The 18,577-nt window shown below is 70.3% G+C and overlaps 2 protein-coding genes across 2 annotated transcripts; one reads left to right on the forward strand and one right to left on the reverse strand.

The window, feature by feature from the left end:
* Nucleotides 1–1,532: 1,532 nt before the first annotated feature.
* Nucleotides 1,533–8,269, reverse strand: LOC134430774 (basic proline-rich protein-like). The gene is made up of 6 exons (XM_063178657.1): nucleotides 8,019–8,269; nucleotides 7,231–7,866; nucleotides 4,777–6,145; nucleotides 4,119–4,531; nucleotides 2,369–2,758; nucleotides 1,533–1,851 (listed from the first exon to the last, which is right to left on the reverse strand). Exons 1-6 carry the CDS (start codon nucleotides 8,267–8,269, stop codon nucleotides 1,533–1,535), a joined length of 3,378 nt encoding a protein of 1,125 aa, XP_063034727.1.
* Nucleotides 8,270–9,477: 1,208 nt separating this feature from the next.
* On the forward strand, nucleotides 9,478–18,371 carry TBX21 (T-box transcription factor 21). Its single transcript, XM_063178822.1, is given in 7 exon segments — nucleotides 9,478–9,905; nucleotides 15,975–16,129; nucleotides 16,214–16,335; nucleotides 16,414–16,572; nucleotides 17,499–17,560; nucleotides 17,650–17,952; nucleotides 17,954–18,371. Coding segments are annotated over 7 exon segments (1,551 nt in total). The 3' UTR covers nucleotides 18,276–18,371.
* Nucleotides 18,372–18,577: the final 206 nt, after the last annotated feature.

An 18,577-nucleotide genomic window follows, 5' to 3' on the forward strand; every position in this document is an offset into this window, starting at 1 on the left:
CTGCCCAGGGCCGGAGCTGCTGCCCTCAGCCTGCAGCTCAGCCCCTGCCCGGGGCGCCCGGGTCCCCCCAAATGCCCAAACCCACCCTTATCACACTGAGGCGACCCAGGCCCCTCATCCAGCTGCGGGCATGGCGCCAGCATCACCCTGGTGCCAGCATCACCCCTGGGTGCCAGCATCACCCCTGGGTGGCCATGCCCAGGCTGGAAATCCAGTGCCAGCATCACCCTGGTGCCAGCACCTCTCTGGGCTCCTCAGGTCACTCTGGGTGCCTTCATCAAGCTGGGGGTCCTGGTGCCAGCATCACCCCTGGGTATGGGTATCCAGATGTGTTCCCGGTGCCAGCATCACCCCTGGGTATGGGTATCCAGATGTGTTCCCGGTGCCAGCATCACCCCTGGGTATGGGTATCCAGATGTGTTCCCGGTGCCAGCATCGCCCCTGGGTACCTGCATCCACCTGTGTTCCAGAATCCTTCCAGAGTGTTCCCCGTCCCTCCCAGGTGCCTCAATCCTGTCCCTGCCTCGCCCTGGGGTACCCACACCCCGAGCAGGGCTGCTCCTTGCGTGCCCCCGGTTCTGCTGCCCCTCCTGTCACTGCCCTGCTGTCCCCGCTGCCCGCTGGCCCTGTCCCACACCCTGTCCCACACCCGTGCCAGCAGCTCCTGGCCTCTCACAGAGGTTTCCTGGAGGTTTCCACACCTGGGGAAAACGCAGTGCCCGGGGACCTCCTGCCCTCCGCACCCCGGGGAAGGCCACGCCGTGTCCCGTGTCCCCTCCCGGCCGAGGCGCCGCGGTGTCCCTGGTCCCGGTGACACGGTGGGCTCTGCGCTGCCGTGGCGGGGGCCGCGGCCTCAGATGGCAGCGCGGGGGGGCCGAGCCGCGCACAAACGGCACAAACACAAACGCGGCTGCCATGTGCCCAGCGCCACCGCGGCTGCCGCGCCGCGACAAGCGCCACCGGGCCCTCGGGAGCCGCGGGCCGCCCCGGAGCCGCCGCCGCGCTGCGGGGAGCTGACGGAGCCAACGCGCGTTGACACCGGGCTCGCGGGCCCCCCCGCCCCGGCCAGCGCCGCCGCAGCGCCCGCCGGGGGGGACTCGGCGCTGTCACAAGCTATCTGCGCCGGGGACAGCGACAGCCCGCGCCCCTAAGTGGGGTTAAACTCGGGGTCACCCCCACCGAGCTTCCGGGGGGGGTGCTGGAAAGGATCCCCCTCCCCAAATCCCTCCGTGTGCGGCACCCCCGCCCCTGTGTCACCGGCGTGGGACGCTCTGGGGAGGGACAGGGATTGTGTCCCTGGTCCCTCATGGCTCCCGGGGACAGTGAATGTGTCCCTGGTCCCTGTGGCTCTGGGGACAGTGAATATGTCCCTGTTCCCCTGTGGCTCTGTGGAGGGACAGTGAATATGTCCCTGTTCCCCTGTGGCTCCCGGGGACAGTGAATGTGTCCCTGGTCCCTCATGGCTCTGGGGACAGTGAATGTGTCCCTGGTCCCTCATGGCTCCCGGGGACAGTGAATGTGTCCCTGGTCCCTCATGGCTCTGAGGACAGTGAATGTGTCCCTGGTCCCCCGTGGCTCTCGGTGACAGCAGTGCTGGTGGCCGGGCACGGCCGTGTCCCCAGGGCCGCTCCTCGGCGCTCGCTGCGGGTCACGGCGGCCACGGGGACACGCGGGGCCGTGGGGGACACGAGCGGCGGCTGGCCCCGAGTCCGGCACCCGCCTGACCTGCCGGTGACCCGCCGGGAGCGCGGCCGCGGCCACCGCGGGGCCACCCCGGTACCGGGCCGCCCTGCCGGGTCACAGGCCAGCACCGGGCCGCCCTGCCGGGTCACAGGCCAGCACCGGGCCGCCCTGCCGGGTCACAGGCCAGCACCGGGCCGCCCTGCCGGTGTCACAGCCCAGCGCTGCCGGGTGGATCCGGCCCCGATCCCCACCGGGGCTGTCCTGGAGCCCCCAGGGCTGTCACAGCCGCCATCTGGGGACAGTCCGGCCCCGCCGGGTGCCGGCCAGGCGCGGTTTGGGGCTGGGGTCCCGCGGCCCCCACGGCAGAGGGTCACGGTGCGGGTGCCGTGTCCCCCTCCCCTCGCCTCCATCTCCCCCGCTCCTTTCCGTGCCCCCGCCGCCGTCCGGGCTCTCGCGGTGCCGCCGGACCCGCGGGCGGCCCCTTCCAACCCGCGGCTGAAATGGAACCGGCTCCGGCTCCCTCGCCGTGACCTATTTTTACAATTTGATTGGAATCTGTTTGTTTCTCTCTCATTTTCCCCTCCTCTCCCCGCCGCGCCCGGGTGCGAGCGCGGTGTCAGCCCCGCGTCACATCAATTAACGCGCGCGGGGCGTCATTTGTCACTTCGCATTTCCCCACGGCCACCTCGGCGCGGCCGCGGCGGGGGCGGGGGGCGCTCGCCGGGCTGGGGGTGACCCCCCCCCGGGGTGAGGGGACCGGGATTCTCCTCCCGCCCCGCGATTTTGGGTGATGGGGACGCGCCAGGACGCGGCCGCCGCCCGCCTCGGTGGGTCCCGGTGCGGGGTGCGGGGGTCGCTGGCGGGGGCCGGGACACCCGAGTCGGGCCCCCCCGGCCCGGCCCGAGCAGCCGGTGCCGACACCTCCACTTCCGTCGGCAGCGCCCCCTCGGGTATTTTTAACCGCCGGCGCTGCCGCTTGGCACCCTCCGGGTGTCCGTGCCGGCCCCAGCTGCCTCCCCCGGCCCGCGCCTCCCCCGGGACCGCACCGGGGCCGCCGGGACCGCACGGGACCGGACTGGGGCCGTGGGGCAGGAATGGACCCAGCGGGGGTGGTCAGAGACAGGTGGGACCGTCCCCTATGGAACAGGATTGGGCCCATTTGGTCAGGATTGGTCCCATCTGGTCAGGATTGGTCCCAGTGGGGCAGGATGTGTCCCAAGAAGAGCAGGATTGGTCCCGGTGGGTCAGGATTGGGCCCATCTGGTCAGGATTGGTCCCAGTGGGGCAGGATCGGTCCCATCTGGTCAGGATTGGTCCCAGTGGGGCAGGATGTGTCCCAAGAAGAGCAGGATTGGTCCCGGTGGGTCAGGATTGGGCCCATCTGGTCAGGATTGGTCCCGGTGGGGCAGGATCGATCCCATCTGGTCAGGATTGGTCCCGGTGGGTCAGGATTGGGCCCATCTGGTCAGGATTGGTCCCGGTGGGGCAGGATCGATCCCATCTGGTCAGGATTGGTCCCAGTGGGGCAGGATGTGTCCCAAGAAGAGCAGGATTGGTCCCGGTGGGTCAGGATTGGGCCCATCTGGTCAGGATTGGTCCCGGTGGGGCAGGATCGATCCCATCTGGTCAGGATTGGTCCCGGTGGGGCAGGATGTGTCCCAAGAAGAGCAGGATTGGTCCCGGTGGGTCAGGATTGGGCCCATCTGGTCAGGATTGGTCCCGGTGGGGCAGGATCGATCCCATCTGGTCAGGATTGGTCCCAGTGGGGCAGGATGTGTCCCAAGAAGAGCAGGATTGGTCCCGGTGGGTCAGGATTGGGCCCATCTGGTCAGGATTGGTCCCGGTGGGGCAGGATCGATCCCATCTGGTCAGGATTGGTCCCAGTGGGGCAGGATGTGTCCCAAGAAGAGCAGGATTGGTCCCGGTGGGTCAGGATTGGGCCCATCTGGTCAGGATTGGTCCCGGTGGCGCAGGATCGATCCCAGTGGGTCAGGACCGGTCCCATTTGGTCAGGATTGGTCCCGGTGGGTCCGGGTCGATCCCCGTGAGTCAAGACTGGTCCCAGTGGCTCTGGATCGTTGCCCGTGGCTCAGGACCGGTCCCATTTGGTCAGGATTGCTCGCAATGGTTCAGAACTGGTCCCAGTGGCTCTGGATCGATGCCCGTGGCGCAGGACCGGTCCCATTTGGTCAGGATTGCTCGCAATGGTTCAGAACTGGTCCCAGTGGCTCTGGATCGATGCCCGTGGCTCAGGACCGGTCCCATTTGGTCAGGATTGCTCGCAATGGTTCAGAACTGGTCCCAGTGGCTCTGGATCGATGCCCGTGGCTCAGGACCGGTCCCATTTGGTCAGGATTGCTCGCAGTGGGGCAGGAGCGGTACCTGTGGGGCAGGATCCGCATCTCCCCCCCTTCCCCGTGCGGGACCCTCCTCACCCCCGTCCCGGAGGGGTCCGGCCCCCCCATGTCCCCGCGTCACCCGGGTCCCCCATCCCGCGGGAGCGGACCGCGGGCCGGGGGGGCTCTGGGCAGGGCGGGGGCGGCGCACGCCGCCCGCGGGCCCCGCGCGTTGTCAGAAGCTGTAGCCCGTGTCTCGCCGCCGTGCCCCCGCCCGGGCAGCGCACATCACTCCCCGGCCCTCGCCTCCCGCTGACGAAGAGGAAGGGCCGGGGGCGCCAGCCCGGAGCCCCCCGCGCCCCCGTCACGCTAAGCCGGCCGGACAGGGGCTGCAGCCCCCCGGCGCTCCCCAGGGAGCCGCGCTGCGCGCCGGGGATGCGGCTCCGGCTGAAGAAAATCGCCTCGTACAGGAGGGGGCGAGGGGCGGGCAAGGCGGCGGCGGTGAAACGGAACTGAAACGGAGCCGAAACGGAGCCCCCCGGACCCCCCCGGACCCCCCCCGGCCTGATGGCGCACACGGGCACAGCTGCGCCCTTGCACACCCGCCGTGCCGCCCTTGCACACCCCGGCACCCACCCGGCCCCCGCGCACACTCGGGGACCCCCTCAGCCCCCCTTGCACACCCACCCAGCCCCCCCAGCCCGTCACACCCCTTCGCACACCCACGGGCACCCCCGGCTCGCTCTCGCACACCCACGCAGCCCCGGCTGCCCCGGTGCTCCGGCCCCACGCGCGGGGGGCGCCCCGGAGGCGGCGAGAGCCGGGCCCGGTGTGGCGGAGCCGGGACACGGGGGGAGCTGCCCGCGCCCGCCGCCGCCTCCACGCGGGGCTGCCATGGCCGCCGTGAGGAAGAGGAGGAGGAGGAGGAGGAGGAGGGACGCGGATCGGTCTCAGGGGGACGGGAGGGACCCGGGAGCCGCCACCGCCGAGTCCGGGCAGCGGGACCACCCCGAGGAGGGGTTTTGGGGGGATCTCCCAGGTGCCACCCGAGCCAGCGCTCCCGGGGGCACGGGGGGCACGGGGGGCACGGGGACGGCGGCGCTGGCGGCGCGGGGCTCGGCACCAGCCGGGTTTTGGGTGGCAGCGCCTGGAACGATGTTAATGACTTTTCTTCCTGTCGCTCTCCTTTTACACCGAGGGCAGCTCCGTAACCGGAGCCGCTTCCTTCCCCGAGATTAAGGAGCCTCTGCTCGCCCTGCCCGGGCCGCTGAGCCATCCCCCAGCGCGGAGCTGCCACCGAATTGTCACCCCCGGCTGGCGCGGGCCCGGCCCTGCTGGGGACACCCACCCTCGTCACCCTTGGGTGCCCCTTCCCGCGGGGCTCAGCATCCTCCCGGCTCTGCTCAGGGCTTGGGGTTGGGGGCTCCTCAACGGGCTCGCCACGACCCCCGCGCTCCCCTCCATCCCTCCGGACCCTCCGTGGGGGGAGCTGAGCCCCCCAAGCCCCCCAGCGCGGTGCCCACCCGGCGCCAGCCGTGCCTCGATTTCCCCGCCGTGACTCACAGGGCTGGGGGGCCTTGGCCGGGTCCTGCGGGGGCACAGAGGGCTCGGGGTGGCCTGGCCGCGGGGCAGGAGGGGCTTTGCAGGGCGGGACCCGGAGAGGGGGTCTGGGGGGCTGCGGGGGCAGCGGGGACGCGGCACTGGCTGCGGGTGGGCGGCGGATGCGGGGCCGGGCCGGGGGTCCCTCCGAGGGGGCAGCAGGTGGCCGGGGGTCCCGGGGGGGCGGCAGGTGGCCGGGCCGGGGGTCCCGGGGGGGCGGCAGGTGGCCGGGCCGGGGGTCCCGGGGCCCCCGCGGCTTCTGTGCAATCGGTGCCTCCATGGAGCGCTCGTCACCGCGCTGCCCTCGAGCAGCGGCGAGATGCAAATTCCTCCGGGGTGGGGGCAGCGGTTTTGTATTTTTGGTTCCCCCCGAGCCCAAATTTAGCCCCCCGCGGGTGCCCGGTGCCCTCGTGCTCATTTTAATAATGAAAACAGGAACGGTGCCGCCGGGTGAGAAAATTACCCGCAAGTTTCCCCGCGTTCCCCAGAAGCCAAATTCCACGGCAGAGGCAGAGCCCGCCTGGGGGCTGGGTGCAGGGAGGGTGAGGGTGGGGACACTCTGGGGACACTTTGGGGACACTTTGGGGACCTCAGAATTGCCCCCTCGGCTGCGTGCGACCCCTCTGCCCGGTCCCTCTGCGGGGTTTCGGTCCCGGGATGATGCCCGGGAGCGGGGACATGCAGGATGGTGGCACTCCCTGAGGTGACAGGGGACAGGGGACAGGGGACAGGGGACAGGGGACGTTCGGGATAATCCCGCCATGAAGGGTCCAACCCCCACGCTGTGCCCGCCCTGGAGACCCAGGGATGGGGGAAACTGAGGAACGGGGCTGGCTCACGGTGTTTGGGGTGCCGGCCTTGTCACCGCCGCTTTGCAAGGGAGGTGGCCCTTGGTGACAAACGCGTCCCCAGCCCCGGGCGCGCCCTGCAGCCGCGCCACTCCCTCCCGGTCTCTCTGTGAGGGCGCTCGGCGAGCGCCGAAGCCACGGGGGTGGCCGGGAGGGACCGGGCACGGCCACCACCCGGTGCTGGCCTCGGCCACCCCGCGCCGTGCGACACGCGAGTGACATCAGCCGCCCACAGCGGGGAAACTGAGGCACACTGGGGCTGCCACGGGAGGGGATTCAGGCCCCAGGAGGAGCCGCAGCTCCCGCGCTGCAGGAAGGGCCCTGCGGGGGAGGGTGCCCGGCCGTGGGGAGGGCAGGAGCCCAAATCCCCCCGTGCCTCTTGCGGAGGGCCCGGCCCGGGCTCGGGGTGCCCCACACCAAGGGATGCCGGGGCACGGGGGGGCCGGGGTGTCCCAGAGGGGACCGGGGTGTCCCAGGGGGGTCCGGGGTGTCCCAGAGCATTCCTGTGGCCGGCCAATGGGACAGCTGGTGGCTGTTCAAGGTGACGGTCAGGACACGGCTCCTGTCCCTCTGTCCCTCCTGTCCCTCTGTCCCCTCTGTCCCCTTCTGCCCCTCCTGTCCCTGTGTCCCTCCTGTCCCCCCTGTCCCTCCTGTCCCCTCTGTCCCTCTGTCCCTGCGCGACTCCTCCCTGCGCGGGGACACCTGTGACACGCATCTCCCCAGGAGTCCCGCCGCGCGTTCCAGCGTCCCTGGTGTCACTTTACGGTGCCAGGGGGACACTCAAGGGCGCGACATCCCGGGCACGGGGCCCGTCCGGCCCTCGGGACCCCGCAGCCGGCCCGGCAGGGAGCCCGGGGTGGCGGCGGTGGCGGCGGTGGCGGCGGTGGCGGCGGTGGCGGCGGTGGCGGGTCCCCAGCTGTGGCGGCCGTGGGGACCCCGGCGAGCCCGATCCCCTCTGGGTGGCGGCCGTGGCGGGTCCCCAGCGGGTGGGCGTCCCTGTGAATCCGCCCTCGGCGGCGATGGCACACCGGCAGGGAATCAGCGCCTGGTGACGGCAGCAGCGCCCGTGCCCCGCCGCTCGCTCCCCGCACCCGTCAATGATCGCTCCCCCATCCTTAACCCCCCTCCGGCCTCGACTTTCCCTCCCAGAAATAAACACTTCTGGAAATTTCCTTGTTTTGTTCATTTTCTCACTGGGGATCTCGGAGTGGGGGTCCCTGCTGGGTGGGTGGGGAGGGGGTGGCAGCGCCCTGGGGGTCTGGGGGTGCCCCGGAGGGTGGGGACAGCTGGACGGGGGGATGCTGTCCGCACTGCCAACCTCAGGGAACCGGAAAATGTGGGGAGGGGGCGGCGGGGGGCAGCAGGGGGGGTTTGCATTGAGATTGAAGGCCGGGACCCCTCTGAACAGTGGAAGGGGGCAAGGCCGGCCCGAATGGGTGCTGAGGTGTGTGTGCTGGGGCAGTGCAGAACCCCGGGACGTCCTGGGACACCCCCGGGACACCCCCGGGACACCCCCAGAACAACCCCGGGACACCCCGGGACACCCCCGAGCCTGGGGGGTGCGGGGGTCCCGTCCTGCCGTCCATCCACCCCCACGGCCGCCCCGCGCATCCTGAACTCGCCATTTCCTCCTGCTGGGCCGCTCCGGAGAGGGGCAGCGCTGTCCCCGTTCCTCATCCTCATCCTCAGCCCTGTCCCTGTCACCGACCCGTCCCCATCCCGGGCCACATCCCCGTCCCTGTCCCCATCCTTATCTGTATTGCCATCTCCAATCCTGTCCCTTGTTCCCATCCCTGTCCCCATCCCCAGTCCTGCCTCCTCTTCATCCCCATCCCTGTCCCCATGCCCAACCCTGTCCCTATCCCTGTCCCCATCCCTGTCCCCAAGGGCCACACCCCTGTCCCTGATCCCCAGGGGCCCCGGTGTGGGTTCGGTACCGACCCCCGTGTCCCCCTGTCCGTCCGTCCCCACCCCAGCCCCAGCGGGCTCCCCCAGCTGCCGGGAGCGGGGACAGTGGCAGTGCCGCCCCCAGAGGAGGTGACAGTGGCAGTGCCGCGGTCCCTGTGCGCGCTCTGGGGGTGGCACCGCGCCCTGGCAATGGGAAATACTGACGGCACCGGGCTGGGCTGGTGCCGGGGGCCGCGGCCACGGCGGGGACGGCGCCTGGGGGGGCTCCGGGGGACACCGGGACTGCCCCGGGCACGGCGGGGTCACGGACGGGGCCGGGATGGCCCGGCCTGGGCTGGGCACGGGACAGGGCGCGGGGGGACCGGGCTGAGCCTCCTGGGGGTCTCAGACCACCCCAAACAGAGAAGGGAAGGGGGGTCCAGACGGGGCCTCAGCGCCACTCCCCGGGCGTGTCACCCCCTCAGCGACTGCAGTGTCACCAGAGCAGGGCAGGACCCGAATTGTCCCTTCCCTGTGTCCCCCTGAGCCCCAAACACCGACAGGAGCGTGGCCCCTGTCCCTCTGTCCCCACACTGTCCCTGTCCCACGTCCCCACACTGTCCCTGTCCCTGTCCCCTCTCCGTGTCCCCGTCCCGTGTCCGGCTCCCCGCGTGTCGCGGTCCCCTCCCCGTCCCCGTCCCGCCCCCGTTCCGCCCCGTCGGGGCTGGGGAGGGGCCGCGGGCGGAGCTCGGTCCCGGAGCCGCTCCTTTGGATAAGAGGCGCGGCCCGGGCAGGTGCAGCGAGTGAGGCAGCGGCACCGGCACCGGCACCGGCACCGGCACCGGCACCGGCACCGGCACCGGCACCGGCACCGGCACCGGGCGCGGAACCCCCGCGGCACTTTCGCGGTTTTTCCGGCCGCTTTCGGGTATTTTTGCGGGGTTGTTTCTGCGCCCCCGCTCCCTCCCGGCTGTCCCGGTGCCGCCGCCGCCGCTCGGGGCCCCCCGGTAGCACCGGGCATGGAGCGGGCGGCGGGAGCGCGGCCGGGCGGGCAGCGCTGAGCGGCGCCGGCCCCGGGGCACCCCCATGAGCGGCTGAGCGGGGCCCGCGCCCCCCGCCCGTCCATGGGCGCGCTGGAGCCGGGCACCGGAGCGCCCCGGCCCGCCGCCCCCATGCTCGGCGCCGCCGCCGCCTTCGCCAAGGAGCCGCCGGGCCCGCGGGACGCCGCCGCCGCCGCCGCGTTCTTCGGGGATGGAGGGGCCCCGGAACCGGGAGCGCCCCCGCTCCCGTACGGCGCTCCCGGCGGTTTCGGCGGCCGGTTCCTGGGGCCGTGCCCGCCGTACCGGGCGCCGCCGCCCCCCGCCCCGCCGGTGGAAGGTTACGGGGGCGCTGAGAGCGGATTCGGCGGCGGGGGCGGCGCGCTGTGCCCCCCGCTCTGCGCCCTGCCCGGGTACCGCGCGGCCGGCAAGGTGCAGGTGATGCTCAACAATTACCCGCTCTGGGCCAAGTTCCACAAGCACCAGACCGAGATGATCATCACCAAGCAGGGCCGGTGAGCACCGGGGGCACCGGGGAGAGCCGGGGGGAAGCGGGGCTGGGGGCACCGGGGCTGGGGGCGGCGGGCACTGGGAGGGCCTGGAGGGCACTGGGGGGCGCTGGACGGGGACGGAGCGGGCCGGGGACCAGCGGGGACAGGGAAGGGTCGCAGGACGCGTGAGGAGACGGAGGGGACGAGGTGGGGACACCGAGGGGAACCTGAGAGCGCCGGGGCACCGCCACAGAGATGGGCAGCGCCACCGGGCACCGGGGATGGCGGGGGTCCCGTGTGGGCACCGGGGGTCCCGTGTGGGCACCGGGGGGGCGGGAGTGGGGACACAGCAGTGACGGGGTGCGACAGATCCCCGTGAGGGGCTGGACGGTTCTGCCTCGTCTCCCCAAAGGGCTGTGAAGGGTGGGAGGTGTTTGTGGGGCTGGGGGTGTGGGAGGTGAGACCCCCCCGTCCCCTCGTGTGTTCCAAGGAAAGCCTGGGAGGGGAGGCAAAGCGTCCCGGACGTTTCCCGGTGTTGTTTCCTCGGGGGGTTGAGGCTCGTGGGAAGCAGAAAAGGGTCTGGGGGCGTCCCCAGCCGCAGCGGGAGGGACAGGGGCCGGACCCTCGGTGTCAGGAGGTGGCAGAGGCGGCGGCGCTGCCAGGGGCCCGCGGGCAGCTTTGATCCGGCGCCAGCCCCCGGGCCGGATCCGGGGCCGGGCGCTGCAACAAGTGCGGAGGAGCCGCTGCCGCCGCCGAGCGCCGCGGGTGACGCCCCCCTGTCCCCCCCCTGTCCCCGCTCCGGGCTGGGAACCCCCCGAGCCCCGTGAGCAGGGACGGGGCAGCGCCTTGGGCACGTCCTGGCTGCCAAAGCCGCCCTTGGTGCCGCCACAGCGGGCGCTGGCTGTGCCCTCCGGGCTGGGCTGCAGTTCTGGGGCTGGAGAGCGTCGGGGGGCTTTGGGGGCTCTGCCGAACCACAGTTTGGGGGGTCTGTGTGCCACACACCCCCTCCACGATGTGGAGCAAGGGGAACCCAAAATGCAACCCCGCCCTTCAGCCTCACACTGGGGTGATGAGGATGAGGATGAGGATGAGGATGAGGATGAGGATGAGGATGAGGATGAGGATGAGGAGAACCCACCCTGGGCTGCGCTTTGGGCTCTCCCTGCAGTGGGATCACGCACAGCCCTGCCGCCCCCAGATCGCCCCGAGGGGCCCCAAAACCCCGAGCCAAGGGGGAGCAGGGCTGCACCCCGCTCTGTGTGCCCTCAGCAGCTGGCACAGCCCCTCCCAGCCCCTGCTGCCCCTGCCCAGCCCAGGGGTCCCTCCGAGCCCCCCCCCCGGCCGCACACAGCCGGTGTCACTTCGATGCCGAGCCCGACCTGCTGGATGTGCCGCCAGTCTAAACGCGTTAGGGCCGCTTGGTTTGGCACGGCCCAGCCCGGGGACGCTCCGAGCCCGGCACGGAGCGGGGGACGCGTCCCCAGGGGGTGGCGGGGGGGGCGGACACCCCCAGTTTGGTGTTTGTCACCCGCCACGCCTCAGGCCCTGCAGGAATGTGCTGAAATTCCGCTTTTTCCCCCCCATTTTCTGCTCTCTTTCCCAGCTGGGCGCCGGGGCCGTGCCCTCCCTGCAGCGTCAGAGCCGGAGCCGAGGGTCTGGAAATTGGGGTGGCCCCACAAATCCCACCCCGCGCCCCGCTGCGCCTCTGCTTTTCCCTCCCACCCTGAAATCACCGATTTTGGGGTTTTTCCCACCCCCAGCACGGAGGGGCTGCGGTCCGGGGGGGTTCGCTCGGTGCAGGGGGGGCTCAGGCGAGCCCTGCCCGGGGAAAGCGTCAAAGCCGAGCCACAGAACATCCGCTCGTTTCCCCGACCCTGAGCTGCTGGTGCAGCGCGCAGGGCCGGGCTGCAGCGCCGCTGAGACAGGAAAAGCCCGGCGGGGCTCGGGGGGGATGTGAGCCCCAAACGGGACCCGGGGGGGACCCCAAACCCCAAACGGGACCCGAGCGGGTACCTGGACCCCAAACGCCGAGCTTGGGGCTCTGGGGGGATGTGAGCCCCAAACGGGAGCCCAAACCCCGGGCCGGGGGCTCGGGGGCACGGAGGGCACACGGTCCCATCCCGCTCTGGGTCTGCAGCCCCGTCCCGCCCGTTCCTCAGCACTGATGGGTGCAGGACCCCCGGGGGGAATTGAGGCTGGGGGGGACACGGTGGCACTGGGGTGAGCCTGGCCAGGCCTGGGATGGACCCTGCTGGCACCGTTCCTGCTGTCCCGGGACAGCCTGGGCCACCCCAGCCTGTCCTGGGCCATCCCCCCCGTGCCGACAGTCCCCGGCTGGTTTCTCACTCCTGTCCCTGCCCCTGTCCCTGCCCCTGTCCCTGTCCCTGTCCCATCCCTGTCCCCGCTGTGTCCCCCGGGGCTCAGCAGGGCAGGATTCCTGCGGAAACCCCCAGGACTCGCCGGGCACGGGGAATTCCTGCCGGGGCTGGCCCTGTCCTTTGGGGTGACACAGGGGCTGGCCCTGTCCTTTGGGGTGACACAGGGGCTGGCCCTGTCCTTTGGGGTGACACAGGGGCTGACCTTGCTCTTTGGGGTGGCACAGGGGCTGGCACTCCCTTTCGGGATCTTTTGGGGCTCTGCCTTTTGGGACAGGGCCCGTCTTTGCATTTTGAGGCGACACAGGGCCCGTCTTTGTCTTTTGGGGTGGCACCAAGGGCTGGCCCTGTGCTTTGGGGTGACACAGGGCCTGGCTTTGCCTTTCCAGGGGACACGAGGGGCTGTCCCTGTCACTGGGGACACAGAAGGGCTGTCCCTGCACCTGGGGGTGGCTCAGGCTGCATTTGGGGGTGCAGGGGCTCTCTCTGCGTTTGGGGACACCAGGGACGGCTTTGCCTTCAGAGAGGACACTGGGGTGGCCTTGGGGACACAAAGTGGCTTTGATTTGAGGGGTGGCCGTGCAGGAGCAGGGACCCCAGAGGCGGCAGCGCCTTTGGGGACACTGGGATGGCACTCCGGTCTGGGGACACGCAGTGCCAGGCTGGCGGCTCGGCGGGGTTGGCGCAGACGTGCTGTGACTCGTCGCCGTGTCCTGCTGCGCTGTGACATTTGGCTGTGCCCTGTCACCCACACGGGCGGTGCAGCTGTGCTGTGCAGATGTGCCGTGCCACGCAGCAGCGCCAGCGGGTGCCACCGGGACTCGTCCAGCTGTGCCACCGTGCTGTGGCACCACGGCCTGCGTGGCCATGTCACCGCGCATTGCCATGTCACCGTGCCGTGTCGCCATGTCGTGTCATGTCACCGTGTCGTGTCCAACAGCCATGTCGTGTCACTGTGCCATGCACTGCTGTGTCACCACTGTGCCATGTCATCACACCACGTCCAGCAGCCGTGCCATGTCACCGTGCCACGTCCAGCAGCTGTTCCATGTCACCGTGCCATGAATTGGTGTGCCATGTCACCGTGCTGTGCGTTGCTGCGCCACCCTGCCATGTCACCCAGCCCCAGCCCTGTGCCTGCCATGAAGCGGGGGCTGTCCCTTGTCCCATGTCCTGTCCCCGTGTCCCTTGTCCCGTGTCCTGTGTCCCGTGTCCCACGCAGCCCCGGTGGCTCCTGCCGTCCCCGTGCTGCCGCCGGGTGAGGATGAGGATGAGGATGAGGATGAGGATGAGGATGAGGATGAGGATGAGGATGAGGATGAGGATGAGGATGAGGATGAGGATGAGGGGGAAGCTCAGGAAGCCGCAGCCCCCTGAGGCCTGCCGGGGGCTGGGGAGGCTCAGCCGGGGGCTTGGAGCCCCCAGCCCTCCTTTGCTCCCACCCTCCATGTGTCCCCAGCCCCGCAGTGTCCCTGTCTGTCCCCAGCTGTCCCCCGCAGTGTCCCCTCGGTGTCCCCTCGGTGTCCCCAGCCCCGCAGTGTCCCTATCTGTCCCCGCAGTGTCCCCTCGGTGTCCCCCCGGTGTCCCCAGCCCCGCAGTGTCCCTATCTGTCCCCAGCTGTCCCCCACTGTCCCCTCGGTGTCCCTGCTCCCCGAACCGAGCAGTTCGCACCGGGACGAGCCCGAGGGTGAGACTTGCGGTGCCTCTGATGGGTGGGCACCCCCCAAACCGCAGCGCCGGGCCCGGGGGAGCGGAGCGGGCCGGGGCGCGGGCTCGGCGTTAAAAATAAAGGCGGGCGCGGTTGGGGCGCTGCCCCCGCCCCGGGCCCGGCCGGGCCGTGCGGTTTGCCCGCAGCGTGAAGCGCCGGGGCCCGGCGGGCAGCGGGGAGCGCGCCGTGGGACCGAAAGGCGCCCAGAGCCAGCCCGAAAGCAGCAGAGACGCTGTTGGGCTCCTCTGCAGAGCTGCGGCTGCTGCAGCGGGGAGGGCGCTGGGAGCGCGGCCCGGCCGGGGCTCGGCTGCAGCTCCCGGGTGGTTTTCGGTGCGGTTTGGAGGCGATTTGCGATCGGCGGCTGGAGCCCCCCTGCGCTCGCTGCGGAGGGGATGCGAGCCCGCGGGACGGTCCCTGCGGGACACGGGGGGACAGCGGGGACCCGGGGGGACCCCGGGAGGCTCCGGGCCAGCCTCGGCCCTGAGCACGTGCAGCTGCTGCTGCTGGCCCCGCTTCTTTCTCTTTTTGCTTCTCTTTTTATCTTTATCTTCTTTATCGTCTGCTTTATCTTCTTTTTATTCTTATTCTTACTATTCTCGTGTTCTTGTTTTTAGTCTTTATCTTCTCCTTCTTTCTCTTCTCCTTCTGATTCCTCATTTTTTCCTCTTCTTTTTTCATTATTTTTCATTTTTCTCTTCCCTTTTCTTCTTTTTTTTTTTCCATTTTATCTTCCTTCCCCCCCCCCCCCTTTTTTTTTTTTTTTCTTAATCTTCGTTTTCTTCTCTTTAACTTTTCTGGGTTTTTTTTTTTTCTTTTCTCCTCGTTTTTATTCTTTCTCTTTCTATTTTTCTTCTCTTTCTTTTTCTATTCCCCACTGTCTCGCAAGGGCAATTTTGAGTCAGCCTCCACCCGCTGACTTTCCTTTCCACTGCTCTTCCCCCGGCCCCGCTTCCTGCGGGGGGCAGGGCCCGGACCCCCGTTTCCCCTGGTGCGCCCCCTCCCCTCAGGAACTGGGGGTGAGCATTGGGGGGCACCCCGCACGCAGGGAGCTGGGGGGCGGCCCTGGTGGCGTTCTGCAGGGGGTGACATTAATGGGGTGGCCGGACAGCAAGGAGGGGGGGGGGGGTCAGTGTCCAGCTCTGGCCATCGGGGATCCAGAAATTGCCAAAATTCCATGGCCGGGAGCCGCGGGGGGGCTGAACCGGTGCCCACAGGCAACCTGAGCTGGCCACTGGGGCCACTGGGGCCACTGGGGCTACTGGGGACACTGGGGCTACTGGGGGATATTGGGGACACTGGGGACACTGGGGCTACTGGGGACACTGGGGGATATTGGGGACACTGGGGGATATTTGGGACACTGGAGGCACTGGGGCTACTGGGGTCACTGGGGACACTGGGGCTACTGGGGGATATTGGGGACACTGGGGGATATTGGGGACACTGGGGCTACTGCGGCTACTGGGGCCACTGGGAACACTCGGGGTTACTGGGACTACTGGGGGGCTGTCTGGGCTACTGGGGACACTGGGGACAGTGGAGACACCGGGGCTACTGGGGACATTGGGGACACTGGGGACACTGGTGCCACTGGGCTGGGTCCCCACGGGGGCCAGAGCAGCGAGCAGAGCTCTCCCAGCGCGGTTTGAGGGGACACACGGGGGGCAGCCCGGGGGGGTTGGCAGCTGCCACCCCGTGGTCCCCCCCGGTGCCACCGTGTCCCCTTCCTGCCCTTGGCGCGGGCTGGCGCCCGGCCCGAAATAGCAGCGGTGTTGGTTTCCGATCCGGAAGGTGCCTGGGGAGGGGGAGGGAGATGCCGGGGGGGGCTCGGCCCCAGAGCAGCCCCCAGCTGCCGGGGTCACTCAGCTGCCCACGGGCACCGCCGCGGGAGGGGGGCGGGCACCGCCTGCCTCAGTTTCCCCATCACACCCATCCCGCCCAAACCGCGCCAAGGTGCCCGAGGGCCGGGCGGGGGGGGTGACGGTGTCTGTGCCTCTGTCCCCTCCCCAGGCGAATGTTCCCCTTCCTCAGCTTCAGCCTCTCGGGGCTCAACCCCGCGGCGCACTACAGCGTCTGCGTGGACGTGGTGCTGGTGGACCAGCACCACTGGCGCTACCAGGGCGGGAAGTGGGTGCAGTGCGGCAAGGCCGAGGGCAGCGTGCCAGGTACGGGCCTTCATCCCCTCCTCCTCCTCCTCCGCACCCTCCTGCCCCGCCGGGGCGGGGGTGACGCCGCCTTTTCCCCCCCAGGGAACCGCCTGTACCTGCACCCCGACTCGCCCAACACGGGCGCGCACTGGATGCGCCAGGAGGTGTCCTTCGGCAAGCTGAAGCTCACCAACAACAAGGGAGCCTCCAACAACGTGGGGCAGGTGAGGGGAGGGTCCCGCCGCCCGGGCAGCTCGTCGGGACCCCCCCCTGACCGCTCGCCGTGCCGTTGCACCCCGCAGATGATCGTGCTGCAGTCGCTGCACAAGTACCAGCCGCGGCTGCACGTCACGGAGGTGAAGGAGGGCGAGGGGGAGGACGGGTACCCCTCCCCACACACGCACACCTTCGCCTTCCCCGAGACGCAGTTCATCGCCGTCACCGCCTACCAGAACGCCGACGTGAGTGCGGGACCCCCTGCCAGCCCCCAGCACGCAGCCCCCCAAAAACCCCCCAACAGCACAAAAACCCCAGCGACCCCCCCAGCGTCCCCCCAGAAACCAGCTGGGATATCCCGGTGCCACCACAGCGCCCCAAACCCGCCCCAAACCGGAGCAGCCCCGTTAATCGCCCAGCAGCATCAGGGAACCCCCCCTGGCCTCGGCCAGGCTGCCCCCTCTGCCAGCACCCCGGGACCCCAGGTACATCCCCGCAGCGTCCCTGCATCCCCCCCTGCCTCCCCTCAGCATCCCCGAGGCCTCCCAGTGCCACCCGTGTCCCCTGAGACTTCCAGAACCACCCGCTGGTTCCTTCAGCATCCCACCATCGCTTCCAGAACCGTCCCGCAGCATCCCAGGACCTCCCCCTGCATCCCTCCAGCATCCCAAAGACATCCCCCTGCATCCCCTCAGCATCCCAGCATCTCCCCCTGCATCCCCTCAGCATCCCAGCATCTCCCCCTGCATCCCCTCAGCATCCCAAAGACATCCCCCTGCATCCCCTCAGCATCCCAAAGACATCCCCCTGCATCCCCTCAGCATCCCAGGACCTCCCCCTGCATCCCCTCAGCATCCCAGGACCTCCCCCTGCATCCCCTCAGCATCCCAGCATCTCCCCCTGCCTCCTCCTCAGCATCCCCGCGGCCTCCCAGTGCCCTCAGATCCCCTCAGATTTCCAGACCCTCCCCCTGATCCCTTCGGTCTCCCCCGGATTCCCCGTTACCCCCCCAGGACCACCCCGCACATCCCAGGACCCCCATCCCGAACTCCTTCAGCCCCCCCTGCCCGGGCAAAGGGTGGCATTCATTCCGGTGGGATGGGGAGAAAGGGACAGCGGGAGGGACACCCCGGAGGAGGGACAAGCCCCCCCAAAATCCGCGTCCCCCCAGATCACGCAGCTGAAGATCGACCACAACCCCTTCGCCAAAGGGTTCCGGGACAACTTTGACTCGTGAGTGCCGCCGCCTCCCGTCCCTCCCGTGCCCCCCCGGCCTCGCCGGCAGCAGCAGCCCCCCAACCCCTCCGTGTCCCCCTCCCCAGGATGTACCCGGGCCCCGAGAGCGAGCGCCTGACGCCGTCCCCGCCCGAGGCTCCGGGCTGCCCGCAGCTGCTGCCGCGCTTCCAGCCCTTCCTGCCCGAGCAGCTCCCGCTGCCCCCGGGCCGCTTCTTCGGGGGCGAGCGGGGCGCGGCCGCGCTGCCGCTGCCCCCCAAGGACCCCCCGCCCTGGCTCTTCCCCCCGCAGCCGCCGCCGGGCCCCGGCGCGCTGGACTACGGCGGCTTCGAGGGCGGCTACGGCGGGGGCAAAGCGCTGCCCTACGGCGTGAAAGCGCTGCCGCCGCTGCCCCCCCGCCCTGCCATACTACCCCGAGGCGCCGGGCGGCTTCGGGGGCGGCTGGAGCCCCGCGCAGCTCGGCCACAAGGGCGGCGCCGCGGGCCTGGGCTGGTACCGGGAGCCCCGCGAGGAGAAGGGCCGGGAGCCGCAGGGCTGGGCCGGCGAGCCCCCCGCCGCCGGCGACTGCTCGGACTCGGGGCTCTACGAGTGCAAGCGGCGCCGCGTGTCCCCGTACCCCTCGAGCGCCGAGAGCTCCCCCCCGGCCCGCAACGGCGACAGCTACGACAAGGAGCCGCTCGCCGACGGCGGCTACTACGGCTACTACGGCACCTGAGGGGCGGCGAGGGGCCAGAGCCCCCCGGGACCCCAAACCTGGGTCCCGTGCGCCCCCGCAGCCCCGCAGATCCTGACAATCAGCCCCCGGTGCCGCCCGGAGGGGCCGCGGGGACAGCGGGGAGGGGACGGCGGGGAGGGGACGGTGGGGAGGGGTTTTTTGGCGTGGGTGGTTTTTAAGGGAGGGGGGGTCAATGCTGAAGTATTTATTGAGCCCCACCCGCACCCAGTGTGGGGCGGGGGGCAGCAGCATATCGCAATAAAGGGGGCGCTGCGGGACACGGCTCTGGGCAGTTCTGCGCG

This window comes from Melospiza melodia, chromosome 30, assembly GCF_035770615.1.
Source record: "Melospiza melodia melodia isolate bMelMel2 chromosome 30, bMelMel2.pri, whole genome shotgun sequence".
In the NCBI taxonomy this organism is placed as follows: Eukaryota; Metazoa; Chordata; class Aves; order Passeriformes; family Passerellidae; genus Melospiza; species Melospiza melodia.